The sequence below is a fragment of the Leishmania major genome, chromosome 15 (genome assembly GCF_000002725.2).
Source record: "Leishmania major strain Friedlin complete genome, chromosome 15".
Classification (NCBI taxonomy): Eukaryota; Euglenozoa; class Kinetoplastea; order Trypanosomatida; family Trypanosomatidae; genus Leishmania; species Leishmania major.
Window position 1 is genome coordinate 397782 of NC_007256.2, and position 24119 is coordinate 421900.

General features: G+C 62.7%; 5 protein-coding genes across 5 annotated transcripts; all 5 read right to left on the reverse strand.

The window, feature by feature from the left end:
* Positions 1-3184: 3184 nt before the first annotated feature.
* Positions 3185-5410, reverse strand: ABCG4 (putative ATP-binding cassette protein subfamily G,member 4; the record flags this gene model as incomplete). The annotated part of the gene is made up of 1 exon (XM_001681951.1): positions 3185-5410. One exon carries the CDS (start codon positions 5408-5410, stop codon positions 3185-3187), a length of 2226 nt encoding a protein of 741 aa, XP_001682003.1.
* A 1515-nt stretch (positions 5411-6925) lies between these two features.
* LMJF_15_0900 (conserved hypothetical protein) lies at positions 6926-8581 on the reverse strand (the record flags this gene model as incomplete). The annotated part of the gene is made up of 1 exon (XM_001681952.1): positions 6926-8581. One exon carries the CDS (start codon positions 8579-8581, stop codon positions 6926-6928), a length of 1656 nt encoding a protein of 551 aa, XP_001682004.1.
* A 705-nt stretch (positions 8582-9286) lies between these two features.
* On the reverse strand, positions 9287-16801 carry LMJF_15_0910 (conserved hypothetical protein; the record flags this gene model as incomplete). Its single annotated transcript, XM_001681953.1, has 1 exon — positions 9287-16801. The coding sequence occupies one exon, from the start codon at positions 16799-16801 to the stop codon at positions 9287-9289; it is 7515 nt and encodes a 2504-aa protein (XP_001682005.1).
* A 1213-nt stretch (positions 16802-18014) lies between these two features.
* LMJF_15_0920 (putative protein phosphatase 2A regulatory subunit) lies at positions 18015-20510 on the reverse strand (the record flags this gene model as incomplete). Its single annotated transcript, XM_001681954.1, has 1 exon — positions 18015-20510. One exon carries the CDS (start codon positions 20508-20510, stop codon positions 18015-18017), a length of 2496 nt encoding a protein of 831 aa, XP_001682006.1.
* A 2416-nt stretch (positions 20511-22926) lies between these two features.
* On the reverse strand, positions 22927-23496 carry LMJF_15_0930 (calmodulin-like protein; the record flags this gene model as incomplete). The annotated part of the gene is made up of 1 exon (XM_001681955.1): positions 22927-23496. The coding sequence occupies one exon, from the start codon at positions 23494-23496 to the stop codon at positions 22927-22929; it is 570 nt and encodes a 189-aa protein (XP_001682007.1).
* Between the last annotated feature and the right edge of the window lie 623 nt (positions 23497-24119).

The window sequence follows — 24119 nt, forward strand, 5'->3', positions numbered from 1 at the left end:
TTCCACCGGCACCTACTCGGAGGGTCGTCATTGTTTGCCTCTCTTCACTGCACAGGCATACGCCTGGATATGACAAGGAGGGGGTGCGTTGTGTGCGCATGCGTATATCGGCGTGGGCACAGGGGGAGGTTCCCTTGCTCGTGCTCACCCCTTCCATCAGTACCCACGTCCATTCACTTCTCCGCCTACACGTCGAATTCTCTGACCGATCATCATGAGAGATGGTGGGGTGGGGTGCAGGGGCGGATCCTCTGTCCATCGGAAGTGGTTGCTCCATCGCCGCAGCATGCGCGCTGATTACGGTTGCGAAAACAAGTGTTTTGGCACGTTATATCGGGCGGTCTGGAGAAGACACACACACACACACACACACACACACACACACATACACAGACAGTGAAGCTCGATGCGTTGCGCCTAGCTACCTCTTTTCATGCCTTGTTCCCCATTTTCGCTTGCCCGCCGTCATCGTCGTCACAACCGTTTCTGTACACACACACACACACACACACACACACACTAACTCTACAGTCAGACAACGAAGGTATCTCGAAAACATCTGCCCCTCTCCAATGGTGGTTATGATCATAGCATAAAGAGTACGTAACGTTTTCGCTGCTGCGCTTCAACACGCGCGTGTGTGCGTGTCCCATTCCCTGCGGCAGCATGACACGGGCTCGAAACCCCGCGCCACTCTCTACCCCCACCCCCTGGTGCGACGCAGCCGCCGACACCCGCGTTACAGCGGTGCGCCGACTCCGTCGTCTGAGCGCGGCCCCTGCATCAAACTCTGTCCGCCCACCCGGCTCTTCGCAGGTCGCCATCCCTGGTGCATCCCCCCTCGGGGGGTGGGTGGGGTGGCACTCAGACTCCCCCACCAGTGGGCAGTGTGAGGGCCGGGGGCGAGATGCGTTCGAGTCACGCCGACACTCTGCCCATCACATGGACGGCACAGGCGTGTGCGCGGTCGCAGGTCGCTCCGACGCAGCACCGTGCAGGACCTCACCGCCGACATCCGTAGCGATGGGGCGCTCCGAGCTCCATACCTAGTAAGCGCCCCACCCTGCTATCCCACCAGAGGCGGCTTGGCGTTGGCAGGGGATGGGATGTGGTGGTGTGGGCGGCCTGCCTGCTTCCCAGAGACAGAGTGTGTGTGCGTGTGTGTGTGTGGAGGGGGTGTACGGGAGACCTCGGGATACTCTTCGGAGGTGTCCCTCGCCATTACGGAAGAGCACACTTCTCAGAAGAATGAAGGCACCAAGGGCGAGGAAGAGTACGCACACGCACACGCACACGCAAGCTGCCGCCATCACGCGCGAAGTCAATGGAGGGGCAGGAGGAGGAGGAGATGGGTACATACTCCACCCACGAAGGGAGGGACTGGCCTTCGGTTCAGAGAAGAACCAAAGAGGAAAAAGCGAGCGAGGGCACGCGCTGCGGCGGTGGCGGTGGCGGTGGCGGTGGTTGCCTCCTGCTGCTGCCGATCAATGAAGAAGAAGTCAAAGTAGACGATGCCGTGAAGAGTCACACACAAGGGAAAAGGGAAGGGGCAGCGGCAGAGACGAGACGAGGACGACGAGGCGCAAGCCAACCAGAGTAGCCTCGGCAAAGACATACGCGCTTCACGGGTAGGTTGTGTCCCCTGGGCGGTGGGTTTGATGTGTCAAGCACGAATCGAAGGAACAAGGGATAGGGGAAGGAGGTAGAGAGAATACCATGCGTAAGGCAACGCCCCCCCCCCCCCCTCTCCTCCCCTCCACAACACCAACCCACAACCACTGCCACCACACAAGGATCTGCTTCGTCTACAACAGCAGGCAGTGGAGTGGTAATCGAGAGCCGGAGCGAGCGACTGCAGCGTGTACGGTGGACGAAAGGAGGGAGAAGGGCCAAAAACTAACAACAACAACAACAACAGGGCACAAGAATTGTTGAGCAATGCAGCAGAGAAAAATAGATGGGCTGGGTGCGGTGCTGCCGTGGTGGTGATGGTGGAGTCCTGCGTAGTGAAGGTCTACGTATGCGTGTATTTGTGTGTCCGTGGGGTGTTCCCGCCCGCCCGTAGGCATGCACACACACACACACACATACTCGCCAACAGACGACGAGATGTAAAAAGGAAGAGGGAAGGAGTCAATGGCAACACACGACGCACTCGAACGCTCATGACGGCGCGTAAAAACAACAACAGCAGAGGAGAGGGAAACCAACGCACGCGTGCGGGGCGCATGAAAGACCCCCCGCCTCGTCGCGCCGCCACACACACGCACACACATACACACAAACACACAGCAAGTGCATCGAACCGCAGCAAATGAGAACACCAAGCAAGCAAGTGCGCTGAGGAATCGGAGTGCCACGCCGATTATCGACGACGGACAGACACCAATACACACATATACATACATATGTGTATACATGTATATATATATGCATACACATATGTATATGCGTATATATATATATGTATGTATATATAGAGAGATGCTGAAAGGCAGGGAGACACACACACACACAAAAGGGTAGCATCGCACATCACATGTATGCGCAACACACAACGCGCGCCTGAGAAAGAGCGAGGAGGAGAGAGAGAGAGAGAGAGACAACGGGTGTGTGGGGCTCACTTGTGCATCCGCATAAAGAGCAGGTGTGCAGATGAGCATGCAAACAAGCCGATACAGCGCGGGGTAGATAGGGGGAGGCTTGCGACAGAAACATCCACCGCGAAGCTGAGCCCACATGTCCACCACAGCCCGATGCCTCCCTCCCTTGTTTTCTCCTCCACCAAATCGGCTCGTTCGCGTGACTGCGCGTGTGGACGCATGTCGGTTGTGCCTCATGTGCCTCCTCACCTCCCCCAACCACCGCCCCCGTGCTTACCTTCGTCTCCATGCCTTCTTAGGAGGGGGTGTGCGGGCGGTGGGTGTGTGGGGCTGGAAGGGCAGGGAGCGTGGGTCGAGGACGTTACGGTGATGACGATGATGCTGCGCCCGATTTCTTGCAGAGACCCCAACGCACGCGCATGCATGTTCTTGTGTTGATCTTCGCGTGAATGTGGACGCTATCGGCCTCGTGTCGGACCGTCTCCTCCCCACGCCTCCATCGCGGCGAATGAGCTACAGCGGTGACGGCGGCGCTGGGTCAGACGCAGCCTTGGCGCAACAGGCGCACGCGCGACGCTGCGTTACGACCGGTACTTGCGCGGCTTCATATCCTTCACGTCGACGGGGCTTTCCACGTACGTCACCGGCGTATCAGGCAACGCCAGCGTCGCACGCTCGCTCTCGCCGTCCCAGATCGGCTGATGGTTCTCTGGGTTGTTGACCGGCGACGGCACCCCGGTGCTGTACGCGTTCGATGGCGTCGCAATCGACCCCACCAGCGTCGACTGAACGTCGGACAGCTCGTCGTTGCTGCGGGCTGACGCGATGGCGCGCGGCGAGGCGAAGCGGTTGCGGAGGTTCTTCACAAACTGAAGCTTACCGCGGCGCTGCCGGCCCTGGTAGTAGAGCGACGTGGCGCCGATGAAGCGCAGGCCGATCTGGTACAAGATAAGGGCGACGAATGTCTGCCAGTAGTGCCAGCCCTGGAAGCCCATGTACTCGATGACGGCCTGCCCGTCCGGGAACGTGCACAAGGGCGTGACGGGGTCGCAGATGACCGTCAGGCGCTCGAACTCGTTCGTGAAGACGCCGAGGTAGGCGTGACGAGGGAAGGAGATGTAGTTCAACCACACCCAGTACGGGTACAGGCGATCCGTGTTCGCGAACAGCCCAGCCACAATGAACAGCGGCAGCAGGATGAGCGGAACCATGGCAAAGGCCGCCTGCGACTGCTTGAAGAAGGTGGCGAACATGAGACCGAAGGAGTAGCCCAAGTTGGCGAGCAGCACCAGGATGAACCAGTGCACAAAGAAGGCACCGGCGCTTCGGTGAAAGTGGATCATGAAATACGCGATGAGGTCGAACACGGTCGGGAAGAGTATCTGCCACGGCAGCTCCGCCATGTTCTTAGCGAGGAAGTAGGTGTACGCGTTGTAGGCGTCGTTCGCCTGCTCCTGCAGGAAGACGGCCCGCTCTGGGGGGAAGGCGGCAATACCGTTCATGGCAGCACCGAAAAGGTTGTTCATGAGCGTGATGTAGAGCGCGCCGAGGCGGTCCTGCACGCCCTGCTGGTTCAGCTGCAAGTTAAAGAAGAACAGGCCAATAAAGATGGCAAAGAAGAGCGTCTGCACGGAGCGCCCGTAGAAGTTGCCGGGGTCGCGCAGGTACATGCGCCACGATCGCTTGAAGAGCTCGGAGAACTGCAGGCAGAAGTTCGCGCCCTTCAGCTCCAGCTGCTCCTCCAGGTAGTCGTCCGTCAGCGTTATGACGCCGGTCACCGGGGTCAGGCACGGGTTGTCATTCGCCGCATCCGACATGACGTAGTCCTCCCACGCGAGCCACAGCTGCGACAGGATTTCCTCGGGCAACTGCAGCAGGTTCATGAAGTACTCCGTCGGGTTCGTGCGCGGTGGCACGTCGTAGCCGAGGGAGGCAAAGTACTCGATGGAGTCCGCCGTGGGCCCGTGGTAGATGACGTGGCCCTTCGCCAGTAGCAGCAGATCGTCGAAGAGGTCGAACAGCTCCGACGATGGCGAGTGCACGGTGGCAATGACGGTGCGCATGTCGTTCTTGGCTAGATCCTGAAGGAGTTGACCGACGCGCACGGCGTTCACAGAGTCCAGGCCTGTCGTCGGCTCATCCAGCAGCACCACAAAGGGATTTGTGACGAGCTCAGTGCCGATGTTGGCACGCTTGCGCTCGCCACCGGAGACGCCCTTCAGAATGCCGGGGATACCAAGAATTGTGTCCTGGCACTTGGTCAGGGAGAGACGTTGGAGGACGTCTGCGACACGCCGACGGGCGGTTTCACTGTCGAGACCGAGTCGCAGACGCGCGGAGAAGTAGATGGCCTCGCGCGGTGTGTCCTTGCCCATGACAATATCGTCCTGGCACACGTACGACACCAAGCGCTTGTAGCGCTGTTGATAAATGTTGTTGTTCATGAAGCAGCACCCTTCCTGCCGTGCGGTGGCGTTGAAGAGCTTGCCGGTGATTGCGCCCATTAGCGTTGTCTTACCCGCGCCAGAGGGCCCCATGATAGCTAGCACGCGCCCGCCCTTGGCGCACCCGCTGAGGTTGAAAAGCAGGGTCTTGTAGATGACGTTGCCATCCTTGTCCTCGACCGGCACCTGATAGGTCAGGTTCTCCCAGGTAAAGTTCACGGCGCGGCTGAGCGCGGGTACCTTCGCGTCCTCTGCATTTGACTTCGCCTGCGGCGGCGTCACCCATGCCGTGGGCAGGATGCCTGCGAGCACCGTCGGCGTCCCGACAGACGGCTTGTGGGTTTGATCAACTTGCCCCCCCATCGTGCGCGTGTGCCTGCCACCCACAGAAGCTTACAGAGGGAGGGAGAAGAACAGGAGGAAGAGGAGGGAGGACGGTGGGGTGGCACGCCGTCGGCCGCTTGCTACAGCTACTAGCACTTCTTCAGCTGCGTTGGCCTTTTGCGTGACGCGTGCGTATATGACTCTGCGCGACGGCAGTGACAAGGGCAGAGCAGGCGGGCGAACGAGAGGGATGAGGGGGAGGGGAGGGCAGTGAAGCAACCAACGACGACGCGCGCACACACGCGCACACGCACACGCACACACACACACCCAGACGCGTAAAATGTTTGTGCTGAAAGTAATGAGGAATGAGAAAGCGAACGATGACGGCGATAGGGGCTGAAGGACGGTGGTGTACGCTGATGGGCGGACGCAGACAGCGGCAGACAGAAACACCAACAACGATGAGCCCCTGAGAATGGTGTGTAGGAGGGGAGGGGGGAGGAGGGATAAGCAACGTGGCCGGCAGGGGGGGCCGAATGGAGAGGCTATAAGAGAAGGCAAGAAAGGAAAGCACACGAAGCCGCAGCACCAACGGTACTTGAGATGATGGTGATGACCTCTCCTTGCCCTTCTAGTGCGTATGCTGACGTGTAGGGGTGGGTGGTGGTGGCGGTGGTGGACGATGGGAAAGTGTGCCACTTGAGTCTCTGTGGGCGGGTGTCGGAAAGAGCGAGAGCGCGAAGGTGCACGGCAACGACGGCGATGATTGCGGTGGCTTCCCGATGGTGCAGACACTGGCAAGACAAACCCCAACCCCCCTGAAAGAAATATGACGAAACACAGCTAGACGCTGTCCGGGGACAACTGAGATAGACACAGACGTACACAGGGGAGGAGGAGGGGGGGGGTCTGGAAGGGCGAGGTGGTGTGTGCGGGTGCACGCGTGTGTCGAGGACAGTAGAAGTCGGCACACACACACACACACACGAGGCGTACCTCTGCAGATGTGCAGTCTTACGTACTCTTGCGTGCGACTCGAGTTGCGTGCGGGGAGGAGGGTTGTGGGCAGCGATGACGTGTGGAGTTCGCTATCGTGGCTTACTAGCGAGGTAGGCACGTGTATGGACGTGCCGGGCGTCGGCGGAGTAGAGAATGGTGGGAGAGGGAGAGCGAGAGAGACGTCTGGAGAGTTCCGTGCGGCGCAATGGGCATGTGAGACATCCGCCACATACACAGGGATGCTACTCCCGAAGAGAAAGGGGGCTTGCACGTACACGGAGCGAGGGCTTCGCATAACACGTGAAGTGTGTGTGTGTGTGTGTGCAGGTGACCTCACATGAGGACGTGTCGTTCGCTTGTGCAGATTTGGTGCTGTGGCTGCTCCAGGGCGTGCATGACGTCTTCTGTGAACACAGAGATGGAAAACTCAGAAGGGTGGCGGCAGCGGCGCCCGGTGGAGGTGGTGGAGAGGTTCATCGTGCGCGCAGGCGCACACGGGCGAGGGCGTCCTTAGCGTATCTGGCTAATACCCGTCGCACCACGGTCACGTGGTCATGCCCGCCCTGGATTCGACTCCACCGTTTCCTTCGACGACTGCGGCGCCGTGGCCGCTGCTGCGCTCGCGGGCTTCAGCACCGGCGGCCGCACACGGCGAAAGGCGAGGCAGCGGAACTGTCTGCCAATGGCGGCGCAGTCGTTGGGCGCGATTAGGTACGCCGAGATGTCGTCGACGTAGTGCCGTCTGTACCCTTGTGATTCGTGCGGCGCGTCCATTGGCATCTGGATTCGTTCCGAGGCGTGCACCTTGTGCAGGTGGTCGTTGTACGCCCAGTACGTGGTCGGCCCAGGCGTAACGCCAAAGCTCAGGAACGGGTAGGCGAAGCTGCCCATGGCCGGGGAGTCGATGGGCCCCATCGCCACCACCTCTCGCACGCTGTAGTAGCCGCGGATGTCCGACATGTAATCCCTGTCCACGTGCGGCTCCACCAGCGCCATCGCCGGCTTGTACTTGCGAAGTGCGTCACCGACGGAGAGCGTCTCGCAGGGGAAGATGGCCGTGAAGCTCTTGTGAAACCCGAAGTCGCTCTCGAGCGTTCCCTGCTGCTGCAGCAGATGCGTGCGCCGGCGTCTGCGCTGCGCGTCCTGCCGTGGCAGCTGCACCGCGCGCACCGTCTCGGGCAGCAGGCCACTCTCATTCAGCATCCAAGCCAGACGGCCGTTGCCGAAGAAGACGAGCACCGGTGACGCCGACGAAAACGTCGGCAGCGGGGCGCACGACGGCGAGGCCTCCGCCGCAGCGTGCAGGAAGGACGCCTCTGCTTCCTGAATCTCTTCTAGCCGCCGCCGAACGTACAGGGCCAGGACTTGCACCAGCTCTCTCGTGTACAGTATCCCATCTTCGCAGTACAAGCTCAGCGCACGCAGCGCTGTCATGGAGTCAAAGTCCGTGTGGAGCAGATTTCGAATTTGGGGGAAAGTTGAAAAGTGCACGCGCTGCTGCGGTGACCGAACGCCTTGCACGGGCAGCATGGCGTACTCCTGCGTCGCCGCGTAGGGTTGGAACTGGTAGTACGCGGGCCTCTCCTCCTTGCTCGCTGAGGTCGTGCTTGCTGCAGCAGCGGCGGACGCCTGTAACGGGGGTGACACTCGCGAACGCGATGAAGGGCCGTCGGTGATGTCGACAGGCGGTGGTGGCAGGTATGGCGCTAGCTGGAACACTTCCCGCACGTCGGCATCGTGCACGAGACGATCCCGGGCCGTTAGTCGCGTGAAGCAACGCCGCCGGTGAGCGCCGAGTTTGCGCACAAAATCCTCGAGCGAGCAACGGTTCCAGAGCGTGTAATCGGACGCGAAATCGCGCTGCAGTTCATGCTGCCGGTCTCTTTTGATGTCCATGTAGCACTCCAGCACCTCGTGAAATGGGACGCCGTCGGGGTGGAGAAGGTGGGCGACGCCACTTGCCGGGAGATAGCCGGTGGGCCACTGCAGCCGCTGCTCCCGCGGGAAGAGCTTCTGGGTCGTCTGGTGGTCAAGGCGAGAGACCTGCCGGTGCATGCGCGAGCCTGCACTCGCTAACGAAGACGACGGTGCCGGCATCGAGCAGCACGAACGACAGCGGAGGGAAGGGATGGGAGTGAGGGGTGCGCTGAGGGGGCTGAGGCGCATGTGTGTGTGTGTGTGTGTGTGTGTGTGCGTGTGTGTGCACATGCATCTGTGACAGCGTCGCAAAGCAGAAAAAGAACGCGGAAAGCGAAAGAGGAGAGGGGAAGGGGAAGCAGGTCAACGCACACGGAGTGTTCAGGGGTGCAGTGAGAGGGTGGGCAGGCAAGCGAAGAGCCGTGCAGCAGCTATGGCAAACACCACAGAAACTGGACGAGCTTGACATTGTCTTGCCGCACGGATGCCGCTGCACGCGCCCTTCCACCCGCCACAAACAAAAATGAAAAGAAGCAAGGCGTGTGTGTGTGTGTGTGTGTCTCACTCATGTTGCCCCGTCCCGGCGCGGAACGGCATGCACGGCCTTTCGCAAGTTCGATGAAGGGATGGATATTGATGGTGGTAGTAGTGGTGGCGGCGGCGAGGGACAGGCAGCGCGCAGGAGCACCGTCTCAACTGAGGTCGTTCTTCGCGTTGGAAGCAATATGTGGCAATGGTGCGCGACACCGAAGCCAAACAGCGTTCATCGATGACCACTGCGTGCGCGTGCGCCACGTGAGGCGGTTCCCACATCTACACACAGGCAAGGAAAACGATCTAAAGGAGGATGTATGTATAGGCAACAGCGAAGGTGGTTGACAGGCAGAGTGTGTGTGAGTGTGGAGAGGGAGGGAGGGGGGGGGGCGGGAGGGCAGAGGAGGGGGCAGCACGTACCCTGAGTGCGGCCCCCGCCTTCTTCGTTCGTGCAGCCGTACCTCAACCTGTCCCTGGTGGTGCGGTGCTCGCCTTTGGCGCTGTTGGTACGCGGAAGAGCCGCAGCTGGTCGGGAAAGACGCCCACGGCTCGCGTTGCACATGACGCTGATGCCGCTGCCGCTGCTGCAGACGGCGCCATCGAGGCTCTCCTGCTCGATCCGCGCCCCCCGGCTACCAGGACACGGAGTTGCTGCTGCACTCGCTTCGCCACTAGGCCTAGAGTGACTTGCTTGTTGCACCACTGCATTAATCCGGCAGTCTTCGCCGTGGCCGTCGGGTAGGCAATCCGATCCACCGTATGGGAGAAGACGACGAGGGCCACACGGACAAAGGACTCGACGAAGCAGGCGTAGGGCAGCCCGCCATGCGCGCACAACAGCTCGACGGTGCGTCTGCTGGGTAGGACATCAGAGCGAGTGCAGGACGGTCGTGGTGGCTGCTCTTGCGCTTGAAGCAGCGCGCCCGATGTGTTCCCTGGTGACGACGTTAAGCCGCGAAGCAAGGGCGTGGTGAGCGCATCGCCAAACACCTGCTGCATCGCCCCCGTGCCCATCAGCGAAGGGAACACGTCCAGTGTGCGCCAGAGATCTACAAACAGCTTAAAGGGCATCACACGCAGCACGCGACTCGTGCGCTCGTAGGCTTCCTTGTTCTCGACAGCGCTCATGGTGTAGAGCTGCTGCACCTTCCATGATACGTCTTGCTGCCGTGCCGAGACGCCAGACAGGTCGGTGGAGTCGTGCACAACGTCCAGCGGTGCTACTGCTGTTGCCGCAGCGGCCATTGCAGACGACTTGGCGCGAGCTCTGGCCGCAGACTGGCGATTGCGGTGCGCGACCACCGGATGGCGTGCAGCTCCTGGTGATGCGTCGACATGTACCGACGCCAACGGCTTCCCTGACGTGTGTCGCGGCTGCCGTGCCACTGCCGTCCCGCCGTCGCCGAGGACCAGCGAGAGTTCAGGACTACTCGTGAGCAATGAGCTCGGGCTCGAGGTTGCGGCTGCTGCGGACGACGGAGCCTCGTACTGCGGTGAGCGGTGCACGGTGATTGGCACGCTGTAAGCCTCAAAGAGCTGCCGCAGGGTCGATTCGTTGCGCTGCAGGAGGCGCAGAAGCTCATCGAGGGCGAGGGTTTCGTGCGGTGTAAGCCCGCCGGGTGGGAAGAGAATGGCTACGTCACCACCATCTAGGGCGAAACAGGACAAGTCATCGGCAGCTCCTGCGGTGGCGATGGGCGACACAGGCGGGGTGACGGCCTCATCTACGCCTGCCGCTTTGCCACCAGCACCGCCGCCACTGTGATGACTGCCACCCATCGCAGCCTCGGAACTGCTTGGGTGCGACGACGTCGCGCCTGGCGAGCCAGTGCCCACAGCCACGAGCAGTGATGGGGCTCTGTCTGATGTGCGCATCGAGCTCGCTGGGCGGCCTTGCCGCGACACAGCGCTACGCTGCCTGGCCTCGTCGCGCGCTTCGGCCACGTTGCGGTTCGCCTCCTCCTCTCTGCTGGTGCCGTCTGCTGCAAACGACATCGCCAGGGCCGGGATGCAGCGGACAGCCCGCTCGTACACGGCCGCGTAGGCAACCACCACCTCCTCCGACGTGAGGGCATCTAGTGAGGGAACGGTGTCCACGTAGGCGAAGGCGGCGGCATCCGTGCCGTTCCGCCTGCTAGCCTGGCGGTGAGCGCTGCATCGGCCGCTGTGCACACCGTCATCGTCCGCTGTCCCGCTCATCCTCGCCGCTTCTGCGCAGGTCGCCGTACGCGTCCACGTGTGGAGCAGCAGCGCGGCTCTTCGAAAACTCTGGAAGTCCATCTGCGTCAATGTATGGTAGCCCTTCTGGCGCACACCGCACGCGTACAGCACCGCCGCAATGGCGCGGGCGTCAGTGGTGGCCAGCGGCACCACTAGCACGTCGGAGGGGGTAGGGTGCCTGGAAGGCGAGGTCGACGATGTCACTGCGGTTGCCGCCCCGGGTGGCGCTGTCGGCGGGGACGCGGATGCGCTACTCCATCGCCGTGTCCCGGCGCCGCAGCTGCTGCCGCCTCGCCGCTGTTGCACTTGGCTAAGTCGACACATCAGCGACACCGGTGACGGCGAGCTGCTCGCACGGGCTTCTGCGTGAGCACCGGCGCTGTCTTTGCCTGGCGCGCCCGTCGCCGCCGCGGTGACCGCCGCAACGGCCACCTCGGCGAGGTAGTCGGCGTATCCGGTGAGCACGACGAATCGAAAGAAGGCCGCAAAGGACATGGTGTACTGCTCCACCTGGCGAGGCCGGTGCGTGGCCCACGGCGACGGCGCTCTGCCACGGCGACTTCCCACCGCAGCGATTCGCGGCTCCGCACTTCCACCGACTCCTGCTGCTGAAGGTGCAGCGCTCCTTGTCGTTGTCGTCGTCGTCGTAACGATCTTGGTCGCCAGATAACTGTAGACACGGAACAGTCGACGCACTGCCGCATCGTAGGCGTCGTGCAACAGCCGATCTGCGCAATACAGCTGCAGGAGGTGTCGATCAGGGACAGCTGGCATCGCTAGTGGTTCCACAGGCGCGGCACGACCTTGCGAGCCTTCCGGCTGCTGCGGCGCCTGCGCTATTGGGCTGATGTCATCATAGACCTCTGCGGCGGCCGTTCTTTTACACTTGATTGACCCTCTCGCACCACCCTCTACCGATGCAGCATGCGGGGCAGTGCTACTTCGACTGGTGCGGCGGCGCTGCATGAGCTGGTGCGCCACCATCGCTCGCGGCGTCAGCGGTGGGCTGCCGCGACCGCTCAGGTTGTTTGGGGATGCGGCTCGCTCGCCACGCGGGCGCGACGACGACAGCGGCGGCGGCCCACGGGCTGCGGACTGGCACAATTGTGAAGGACTGCCATCATCCTCTTCCCCTTGTTGTTGCTGCTGCTGCTGCTGCTTGTGCAGCGCACACGGTGACCCACATGGGCTTCTGCGGACGCTCGTCGTGGAGATGGGGATCTCTTGCGTGCTGCGCAGACGCTGTTGGCGCTGCTCTGGCGTCCACTCTTGGAATCGCCCGGCGTAGGTGAGCGAAGGCGGCGCTAAGGGAGACGTGGCAGGGTCGATAGGCTGCTGCTGTCCCCCGCTTCTGCTGCCGCTCGGGGAGCGAGAGACGCTCTTCAGCGGTGGTGCCAGCCACTTCGCCGCCGCGCGGCCACCGCCCACATCACCACCGACAGCCTTCTGCTCCTCCTCTTCGTTACCCTCCGGCTGCAGAGGGTTGCTGCTGGTGCTGCTTCGTCGCGAGCCGCCTTCGCCCTCCTCGATGTTGGGGTCGATGTCGGAGCTCCGCGGCGACACGGCACGGGGTGGGCTGCTGCGACTCGCATAAAGCGCCTCTGGATCGCCTGCCGCAACACCATCACCACCGACACCGAGGTGCGTGTCGAGGACCTCCACCATGCGCGGTGGTGTAGCGGAAAGCAGGGCCGGCTCGAGCAACAGCGCCCCCAACTCCTTCGCCGCTGCGGCCACGGCTGCGTCTGTTTGGGCTGGTGGGCACCGGGGCGTCATGATCGGAGGATGGCGCGGGGGACTTTGAAAGAGCACTCGTCGCCGCTGCTGCGAGGTCGAAGTTGCCGTGGCCACGCCTCCCCTTTCCCGCTTGGTGCAGTTCGGCGGTACACCCGAGGACGCACCAACGCCTTGGCGGTCGCTGCCGGTGTTGCAAGGAAGACCTACCGCGTTGCGTGCAGCTGCCGGGGCGGCGGCTGCGGCGCCGCGACGCTTGCCGGATACATGACAGGTGCAGCCAGCAACGAGGCGCGTACTCAGCTGCTGCACGGACGGCGGCAGTAGCCACGGGAAGCGCAGCCGAAGATACTGCGAGGCTTGCTGCGCACTCGCCACCCGCAACAGCCGACGCGCTGCGCGTGCGCTCTCCACCCCGTCGCCGTCAGCCTCGTCCGCGGCCCACCCTACCACCACGTGCTTGAGAGAGGGCGCGGCGGCTTCGCCGATGATGCGGCGACCTTCGGTGGCCACGCCCAGCTCAAGCGCACCACGGATGGTGGCGAACATCGAGGCATCGTCATGGCCGCCGTTGCACGTGCCGTCTCCTTCTCTAGTCTCCGCGGCTTTGAGTCGGTGCTGGTTCTCGTGCACGTTCCAAGGTGTCTGAGCACTGCGCTGCGAGATGGGCAGCAGCACCGACACGGCGCCTGTTATGGCGCTTGCCGTGAAGAGCAGCGGGCTGGACGAGCAGAGGTAGGGCTGAGGGGTGATCATGGTGGCAGCGGCGGTGGTAGCGGCGGCGCTCAGCAGCGCCGGGGATCGCTCTTTGATGAGCGCGCTAACAGTTAAGCAGCACGGAAACACAAGTCCTAGTGGCAGGGAATCGGCCGCTGGGGTGCTCGTCGTTGACGGCGAAGCCATGCTCGTCACCTCGTAGTCCAAGGGCCCGACGTAGGTGGAGACACCGCCGTGTACGTCCAGGATGCGGAGGGCGTGGTGGGTCTGGTCAACTAGCAGCACTTGCGTGTCGCCAGTCTCGTCGGTCCACAAGGCCATGTCGCTGATGTAGCCGAAACGTGCTCGCGACGGGACGGCGCAGTCGACGTAGGATGCCAGACTTGCATCCGCGTGTGCGTGCTGATCAGCATCGGTGGTCCTTGTGCAACCTGCCAGCGTCCAAACACGCGGCATCGCGGCCGCCGGGCCGTCGCGCTTCCATGTCGATGACGGCAGCGCCCCTTCACGCGTAGGTGTTCGAGAGCCCGATGACGGCGGTGTGGGCGGCAGTTCTCGCACCGCTCCGTCCTGGGACTCCGTTGCTGTGGCAAGGCAGGTGTCGAGCGAGTCGCCAGCCGGCTTGTCCCCGACACAGCGCGGCTGTTCTGTTGCTGCCGAGGTCTCGTGGTGCACCTCAAGCTCGCCCGGCCTTTGCACCTCTGACTTAGTCGCGCGTGTGGCGCTGCGTGCTAGCGGGATGCCGGCACTTTCTTCTGTTGTGCTCTCACCGCTGCCACGCTTGCGGATGTTCGTGACAAGCCGTACGACGTTGTTCGCCCCGTCTGTGAAGAGCAGGCCAGCGGAGCACCAGGCCAGTGCTGTCGCTCCACGCAAGAGCGACGACACGCAACTGCCATCTCGGTAGCCAGGGACGCCGTCCACGCCCGTGATGGTGCGCACGAGGCGGTTGTGGAAGTTGGCGTACCGAATCGCGCAGTTGCCCATGTCGCTGATGAAGAGAACAGTGCAGCGGCGGCGACGGCGAAGGTACGAAACAGGGTCGACGCGGCCGTGCCTGGTGCGCGCCCGGCCTCCCAGCTCATGATTCGCCTCCGACGCTGCTGCCACGGCATGGTCGATGGCATCTCCGCTTTCGCTTCCACCACCAGCGACGTCCTTCTCGCTGTCGTCCTCATCGTCTTCGTCGATGCGCCAGCACAGCGACCCCGGCGAATTAAAGCGAGCAACGCTGAAGTGTCCATCGACGAAGCCGCGCGCGCCGCCTATCAGTGGCGTGGGCATCGCCTTCACCATGGCAAGCGATGGACTTGCCGAGGAGGCGGACCGGCCGCAGCGCCGTGTGCTACAGCTCGCACCAGCGTGGTGCGTCGCCACCGACGTGGAGGAGCGACGCGCGTCACTGCCGTCGGGTCTGGAGTCACCACGGTGGTCTGCTTCGTCGGTGTCGGCGGTCGCTAACGGATCTGCCGGCGATGGCGAGCGCGGCCGCGATGCGTCGGTGCCGGGCGTGCCCTTGACAGAGTCGCGGTGACCTGAGACGGCCGCGCGGCCGCGCGTGATTGCAGACGTTGTCTTCCTGCGAGGAAGCGCCAGTCCCGGTGGAGGTGCATCAGCAGGATCCTCTCGTGTTTCTGCAGCGCAGCGTGTCGCCGATGCTTCATGGTCACCATCGTTGCCATCATCCTCGCTGTGCCTGGCAGCTGCTGGCACCTCCTCCTCGTCGCTCTCTTCCACCTCCAGCGCGTAGAACTCCGCAGGTGAAACCGCGCGCACCTTCATGGCAGGGAGATGCACTTCCAGAGCCCAGAGGGCGTGCTGCGCACTGTCAGAGACGAGGAAGCGGTGCCGTAGTTGCGCTGCCGCCCGCTGCGTGCGCTGTCGCTCTTCTTCCCACAGCACATCGTTCTGCTGCTGCTGCTGCTGTGCAGCGGTGGACGCCGGTGAAGCTGACATCGTGGTTGACACGGTGCCACCGACTTTGCCACCCTCCTCGCTCCTTTCGGTGGGCGGCGATGGGGTTGGCGTGGCGGTTGATGAGGAGCTTGTGGTGCTGCTGCAGTGTAGTCGATCCAACGAAGGGGAGAGCATCGCCGCTCTAGCTGCATCAGGAGATGCGAATGTGGCCGCGTCCTTGCCCTCCCCCACCGCGGCCCCATCGGTGGGCACCAACACCGATGGCGCATCAGACAGCTGCGGCGCCAGTGCTGCCGCTCCTTCGACCGTCGCCTCTGCGCTACTACCGCTTGCAGGCGGGACACTGATGTGGACGCCACCGACATTGTCGCCACGACTGTTGCCGCCGCCCGTAACACGGCGCTCTTCGCCGCTTCCGCCTCCACCTGCCGATTCGTGTCCAGGTGCCGCCGACTCTCCAACCTCCACCACGGCCCCAGCCGGCATTGCCAAAGTGCCCTCGGCGCGCTCGCGCGCCTTGTCTTCCCACGCCGCACGCAGAACCGCCTCGTTGCACGACAGTCCGTAGACGGTGTAGTCGCGTACCCAACCATCGAAGGCGTCCAGCGGCAGGCCGTGCGCGATGCGGGAGAGGGTGGGACGCGTTGCGGATGCGGCGCCTGCTAGCACTGCCGTGGCGGCTGAAGATGCCTTGGTGGCGCCCCGCTGCTCCCCCTCTAAGCGTCGCACCACACAGATGCCGCTGCGCGGGGGGCGGCATCCAGGCGAGGCGGCGGAGAGGCGCTCCATGGTCGCCATCGCGGTCTGCTTGTCGCAGCGGCCGCGCAACTGCCCGGCCACATCGACGTCGTGGTAGGTGAGGAGGAAGTGGTAGGAGTCGAGCGGGACGAGCAGCATTCGTGCGTGAGCCTCCTGCGACGGCGGCTTGTTGCAGGCAGTTGTGAAGGCGGAGCTCGCAGGCGCACCGCGGTCAGTAGAGACGGTGCGCCACTGTCCGTCCGCGCCGCGTGCCACGGCCTTCGGTCGCAGCGTCGATCCGCCAGAGAATGGCAGACTTGTTGAGCACATGTGCGCATGTGTTGCACCGCTTGAAGGCGAGCAGTGCGCATCACCTGTGGAGGGGGACGAGGCTGTTGTGGCAGCTGCCTGTTGAAGCCGCTGCTGCTCCTCCACGCCTTGCTGCTGCGGGGCGCACAGAGGCGACAGGTCGAAGGGGCCATCTGTGGAGTTCGTGAAGACGTCGGTCAAAGAGATGACGGTCTTGGAGAGAAAGACGGTATCGAGGTCGTACAGGTGTACGGCCGCTGGCTCGGAGGAGGAGAGGGGTGGGCTGCCGTTGGGCGGCTGCGAGGCCTCAGACTTTGCCCTCTGCGGTGATGACACGTGCATCCTCTGGCACGCACGCCTGCATGCAGACAGGCGAAGCAATCAACTGTCAACGTTGCCACGCCGAGTCTCTCTCTCTCTCTCTCTTTCGCGCTGTGCTCGAGCCCACTCCCCCTGGCTTCGCGTGCCTGCGACAGCGGTGGCTAGTGCTGTGCAGGGCCGCGGATGTGTGTATGGCGTAGAAGATATATGCCTGCCGCAACAGAAGGCAGCGGAGGGAAGAGAGAGGATTGGTGAAGGGCGGAGGGATGACGGTCAACGCTGGGTACTCGAGTGCTCGCCACGTTGGAGGACGTCATGCACGTGCACGCCAGCGCAGACATCAGTGGAGCGCACGTAAGAAGAGGCAATCTCTCCTTATCCGAACCAGACTTGTACACACACACATGCCCGCCCCCCACCCCCTCCGCAACGCTCTCACAGTGCCTCGTTGAGAGAGGGAGGTGCGACTGATCAGCGGGTCGGCGAGGTACGGAAGACAGTGACACTGTACTTGCAGTTGACGAAGACAACAAGAGAGAGGCCCATGAACGCAATCATAAATCGGTGATGAAACCACGTGCCACACCTGCAGCGGCAAGAGGTGGGCGTGTGAGCGTGTCGACGTGTGTGTGTGTGTGTGTGTGTGTGTGTGCGTGTGTGTGTACGCACATCGCACGTGTGCTTACGGCCCGTATGCGCGATAAAACCGACATATAGCGCGAAGGAAACGGCCTTGGCGCACACACACACACACACCCGTATACGCACGCAAACTCGGGAAAGCTGAGAAGGTGGGGTGGGATAACTACACGAGCAGTACAGTGTCACAGCACTCGCCGGCACCCATCACAGGGCGCAACCGCCAGGAAGAAGAGAAGAGAGAACAATGAACATGATCATCGGTGATGCACGCGTGACAACACGCCAGTAACGCCTCGAGCCGAAAAAAGGGGAAAGAACGAAAACAAAGCGCCGGGTTAGAGGAGGAGGAGGAGGAGAGGGGGCAGAGAGATGGACCGCACGAGAGTGGAGAAGGACCGCATGAGCGAGGCGGCGAGGTGGTGCGCCACGGCAACATGCAGGGGAAAGGGGGAGGGGGAGGGGGTAGAACAGAGAGAGGGGGCCCATGTCAGCCGCCGCCGCCCTTTTCGCCACCCGCTTCATCCCTCTGTCTCTGTTTCATCCCTCCCCTATACCGCCTTCTGTGAGCTCGCGATGCTTCCGCCGTTGTCCGTCAGCGCGCCTCACCGCCCGCGACGTTGTTGCTGCTGCCGCTGTTGTACGGGATTTTGTGCGAGGCGTTGAGGACGTCGATGTCCGCGTCCTGCTGCAGTTGTTTGAGTGCCGCATTGTACGCCGCCCGCTCCGTCTCTGTTACGTCGAACCAGGAGTACCAGCAGGGCAGCGCGTGCGCCACCGCGAGGCGCACATTCGGCACGCGGTCGGTGACATAGTCGCGTAGCAGCGGCAGCGTCGTCGCGAGTAGCTGCTGTCGCCGCACCTCGCGCGGGCTGAGCTCGCTCACTGCCGGCAACAACACCTCCAGACACTGGATCATTACAACCCGCCACATGTAGCTCACAGCGCGCGTCGGGGCAAGCGTATCAGACTGTAGCAGCTCCGTTGCCGTCTGAGCAGCCCACTCGCCACCGTAGGCTGCCGCGACTTCCTTCAGCGTGCGTACCGCCTGCGAGCGGACGGTGCTGACGGGGTCGTGCAGGGCGATGAAGAGCATCTTGGTGAGGGGACGGAACTGGTCAGGGCTGAGGACTTTGCAGAAGTGGTGCACGATACGCACCACCGCGTTGCGGATGCGCCAGTTACGCGACTCGCCGAGGTTCAGCACCTCCGTCATGAAGGAGCGCACAATCGCGTCGGCACGCTTCCGTGTGAGGGCAACGTTCGCTTCCCCCGCACCGGCTGGCCCACTACCGGCCGCCGCACCACTGACGAGTCGCGAGGAGAGGTGTGGCGATTTGTAGCAGCTACCACGGCTGTGCGCAGAGGCCGACGTCGAAGCCTGCTGCCGCCGCGAGGCAGAGCCGCGAGATGAGTTAGACGACCAGTGCGCCGCTCCGCTACCGCCTCCGGCACTACCTAGTGCCACATGCTGCACTGCTGCCTGCCTGCTTCCCTCAAGCGCCGGCACCAGATCGCCCAGACTCTCTATAGCGTTCTCTTGCACAGAGAAGACGGCGTCTTGCATCAGTGCCTGAAGCGCCTTGCACATGGTGCGCACCACTTCTTCACTGCCAAATATAAAGCAGTGATAATGGCGAGCCGCGCTGCGACGCACGACTGGATCGGCATCCTGGGACAGGGCCACGGCAACAGGGACACAGGAGTGCTGGACAACCTCGCTGCTGCAGTGCTGCACCATCAACTCCAGCTGCCGTGCCACAGCCGCGCGCGTCTCCGGCTCCTCGTCACGCGCGAGTGTCTCTAGAACCACCTCCAAGTCGTCGGCGTTCAGCACCAACGCTGCCATCGCGCCAAGTCGATTTGCCGCCGTGTAGCGCACACGCCAGCTCGGGTCCATGTACGCGCCGACGAAGGTGCTGAGCAGGTACTTGGACGTGGACTTGGGCCCGATCATCTGCGCCAGCTTCACCACCTCTTCGATCAAAAGGTAGCGGACAGTGTCGCTGAGGTCGTCCGTGGCCAGGCTCTTCAGCAGCGGCAGCGGCATCTCGGCCAGCGTGAGCCGATGCACGGCCGCGACACGCACCCAGTCGTGCAGGGACATGACGACGGCCGCGCGGACCATCGCCGAGGCGTCGCTGCTGCACTCCGCGTAGTAGTTGAACATGTCCGTCACGCTCAGCCCGCTTGCCTGCAGCACGGCCGGCCGTATAGCGAGGTAGCCGAGCAGCCCGGCTGCCACGACGCGCGGCACACTCCAGAAGGATACGCGCATTGTCAGTACAAAGGGCAGGAACAGTTCGAGTAGCACAGCGTCCTCGACCATCTCGAAGATGGCCTGCAGGGAGGTCGTGATTGCCTTGGCGACGAGCCCCTCCGCGGAGCAGCACAGCGCCATGATGAGGCCCATGAAGTAGGTGAGGTTGGCCGTGGTGCGTGTCTCCATGCATGCCACAATCTGCGGCAGTGCACGCGCGATGCACGGGGCGCAGTCGTCGAAGGACTCACCGTAGTCGTCCGCCTCGAATGCCGTGAGCAGCGCCGGCAACAGGTGGTCGAGGATGCGCTGTGTGGACATTTGCTGCGCCGCCGCGACACAGCCCTCCGTGACAAAGGTGCGCCGCTCCTCCAAGCTGCCGAGGTTGTAGTGCTGCTTGATGGGTGGGTCATGTCGGTCCAGGTCGAAGCACACGCTTGACGCGTCGTCGTCGTACTCTACGGCCACCTCCACGTCGCTCTCGGTGCGCGGGCTGAGCGTGAAGGCGGCGTTCAGCGAGCGTCGCGGGTTGCCGCTGGCGGCTGCACTATTGGGTGACGTACTAGGAGAGGAGGAGCCTCCGCTACCACCGCCAGGCACGCCGTTCAGACTCGCGTTGACGGCGACGGCACTCGCACCACCGAGGCTGGTGGCGCGTAACGGCTGCGCGGACAGCTCTGGGTCTGGGTACAGCGATGCGAACGTCGACGGCGTTGATGAAGGTGATACCAGCAGTGGCTGGAACCTTGTCGGCTCCGTCGAAGAGGAAGACAAAGAAGATTCCGAGGTGGCGAATGCGTCCTCGTGCGGTGTGCTGCTGCCGCTGTTCATGTCTGCCGGGGAGGCTGGCAGCGGGGACGGGGAGGTGCACAGGGAAGTTCGCCGCGCCTCCTCCTCCCGCGGCGGTGGCGAGGTGGTGCGGTAGTTCGCCGCCTCAATGTCGCTGCAGCTCGCTGGCAGCGGCGTTGGCGATGCGACGCGTGCTGCGATGCTGGGGGCTGATATGCTAAATAGCGTGCGGAACTCGTGGCTGCTACACGCTGTCGACGGGGAGGCGGAGAGCGAACTTAGCAGCGGTGGCGATGCCACGGTCGTGCCGGTGGCGCCTGCACCCCAGGCGGCCCGGTTGGGGTTCTCATGACTCATAGCGCACTATGGACGTGTGCAGAAGGAGGGCGTTGGCGCCACCGCGCCGTAGGATGCGTTCACGAGTCGGTGAAGGCGTCTGCCGCTCCCCCTCTGGCTGGCGCGGGCGTGTCTCTCTCTCTCTCTCTCTCTCTCTCTCACTTTCTCTCACTTTCTCTCTCTCTCACTCACACCCTGTTAAGTTCTGGCGTGAGTTTAGCTGTCACAGCTGTTCTATCGCGAGAGTATCTACATACACACACACACACACACACACACACTCACACACACTCACACACACGTATGTGTGTCTGTCTGTCTGTGCAAGCTGTGCCCTTCTACGTGGTGGTGCGTGGATACGCGTTGCGCCTGACTTCTCTCTCCTGGGAAGCTACGTGGGGAGGGAGGGATGAGGATCGCGACGTCAGCCAAATCCGCGATTGCCGTGCGCTGCAGCTCCGCCTTCGGCGTGTTTCACTTTCGCTTGCGCACGCCCACTACGTGGGGAGCTCTCGCATCACACGGGCGAGAGGGCCGGGAGGGCGCCCAGCGGACAGAACGACGACGACGACGCCAACGACAACAAGAAGAAAGGTAAACGTCAAGGAAGTCGTCTCGCTGGTACACAAGCGCGCGCGTCCAACGCCGAATGGGCAGGGGAAGGGAAAGGTGAAAGAGGGTGGGGAGATCGGTATGGCAGTCGCGCTGATGGTGATGGTGACTGCCATACGGTCTAATACATGCACCGATGCACGTGCGCGCGTGACGGCGCGTGTGCGTCCGTCGTTGGAGTGAGGTGTCTCCGTATAGAGACAGGCAGGCACAACAGGAAGAATACAGTAGACGGGGGCAACGGCGGCGTGGGTGGTGGGTGGGAAGGAAGTGCAAGAGTAAAGATCCTCGCCGGTGCTGTGTATACGTGGATGAGTCCACAGCCCCAGCGGCGCACTCGACGGCTCACACGCAGGTTTCCGCCAGGTGATGGGTGCGCGCGTGCGTCGGCCGTGGATCGATGAAAGGCGCGTGGCGAAGTGTGTGCGTGCGTGTGCTGGAGGAGTGGACGCGAGGGAAGGCTTTGCAGGTGCGGGGGAAGGGATGAAGGAGAGAAAGAGATTCGTCGATGTTGGGTGGGAAAGGAAGCGTGCGCGCGTGAGCGTGTGTACACCAGAACCATTTAGTGATGGCTACGGTAGGGAACTCGTTAGTGGATGGGTAGAGCGGTTCCGGTGCGCGCGCGCGTGTGTGTGTGGAGTGGGGATCCACAAAAGGAAGAGGCATTTTGCGCGGCCGTCGTTGCAGACACGCACACACACACACACACACACACACACACACGCCAGGTGCATGCGGTCGCCACGCATCGGGGTGGGGTGGGGTCACCGGTCCCATCGCACACGGCAACGAAAGCGCGCGGACAGACGAACAACAGCAGCACAGAGAAAGGAGAGAAACGAGGAGGGCGGGTGGGGAGAGTGAGGGGGAGGGGAATGGAGGTGGTCATAAGGGAGGGAGAAGCATGGTGGACCGGTACGGCGTGTGTGTGTAGAGGGAGGGAGGGAGGGGGGGGTCAACACTCATCAGAGGACGCTGACGTACAGATCTGCCAGCCTGTTACCCGACAACACACAAGGACACGCAACAGACAAGAAATGGATCGCTCTCCCTTTCCTCGCAGCGTTCGCTCCCGTGCTTCCGCCCCGTGCAGCGAGAGGGAGAGAGGCAGGGAGGCAGACACACAGGGTGCTCTCGCATGGATATGTGCGTACGCGCGTGCCCTGATGTCTCTCTCTCTGTATGTGTGTGTGTGTGTGTGTGTGGTCTCCGTCTATCCGCACCACCGGGGCAATATTTGCTGTGTATGTACATGAGAGAGTGCGTGTGTGTAGCGCCGCCCGAGGCGAGCCCTTATACGCGCGAAGGAAGCACACAACATGCGGCTGGAGGGACATCGGCAGTGGTGTGTGTGTGTGCGTGTGTGTGTGCACCATCAGCGACCACATGAGCAAACGTGTGGGAGAAAGGGACCGAGGGAAAGGACACGCAGCTGGCGGGGTGGGTGGGGAAAGTGGAGCTTGACGTGTATGCCTCTACCCCCCTCACCATCACTGTAATACAGGCGCCCTTAGATGCTCTTGGTCACGGGTGCGCCAACTGTTGATTGCGCCTGCCCCAGCTGCCTCTGCAGCTCTATGATGTCGGGCGTCGTGGTCGGCACGGGGGTGCACAGGTACGTCGCCAGCTCGTCGATGCGCACCCGTCCCTTCTCATCTGTCGGCACCTCGGCGAGTAGCTGCCGCACGTCGGCCTCCGGCATCTTCTCCCCCAGCGTCGTGAGGAGAGTAATGAGTTCAGAGAGCTTCAGCCGGCCCGAGTCTCCGACGTCGAAGGCGCGCAGCGCTGTCACGAGGTCTTCCTCGGTCGGCCCCGTGTACGGCTGCTGCATCAGCTTAATGAATGCGTCGTACGAGGCGGGGTTGGGCAAGGGCCGTAGGAGATCGTTGAGCTCCGCCTCCGTGTAGCGGCGCCCGAGGCTGCGCAGGATGTGCTTGAGGTCAATGTGCGACACCGACCCAGTGTGCCGCTCGTCGAAGAGGTTCCACGTCGAGCTCCACTCTAGTGGCACTGAGAAGTTGCTGGCCGCCGGCGAAGCTGCAGCTGCAGCTGCGGCGGTCGCTGCTTCCGGTGTGGCCATGACGGGCACTAGGGTCAGGTGGCGAGTAGTGAGGAAGAGAAAGCGGGGAGGGCACTCAATGACGTAAGGTGGTGCGCTGTGTGAGCGTGTGTGTGTGTGTGTGTGTATATATATATACAACTGTGAAGCTTCCAACTGGTTGCCTCGTGGTGTGCCGAGGTGGTTGTGGTTGTGGTTGTGGTGGTGCAGGGGTAGAGAGTACGGGTAAGGCCTAGGCACTCACGCGCTGAGACGGAGAGGAGGAGGCAGCTGACAGATGCATGTCAGCATTGCACCGGAAGAGGTGCACGGAGAGACTTTTCATGAAGGTGCTTCATCGCTAGCCATCATTCATCCACCGCCACGAGTGGTACCCCCCTCCCTCCTCCCTCCACACGCGGGGCAAGATACGCACGGGCGCAATGCCTCGGCCAGGTCGACCTCGCGCACCGATCTGGTAGAGCGGTTTGAGGGAGAGGGGGGAGGAGAGGTGGTCACCATCACCACCACCAAGGAAACGACGTTCGCTGGGCACGTTTTCCATTGTGTACGGCAGGCAAGGCCGCCGCAGCAGGCGGCGGCGAGGGGCGGGATGTGCGGGTTGGGGCGACACAACGGGGGAAACATGGATCTACGAAGAGACA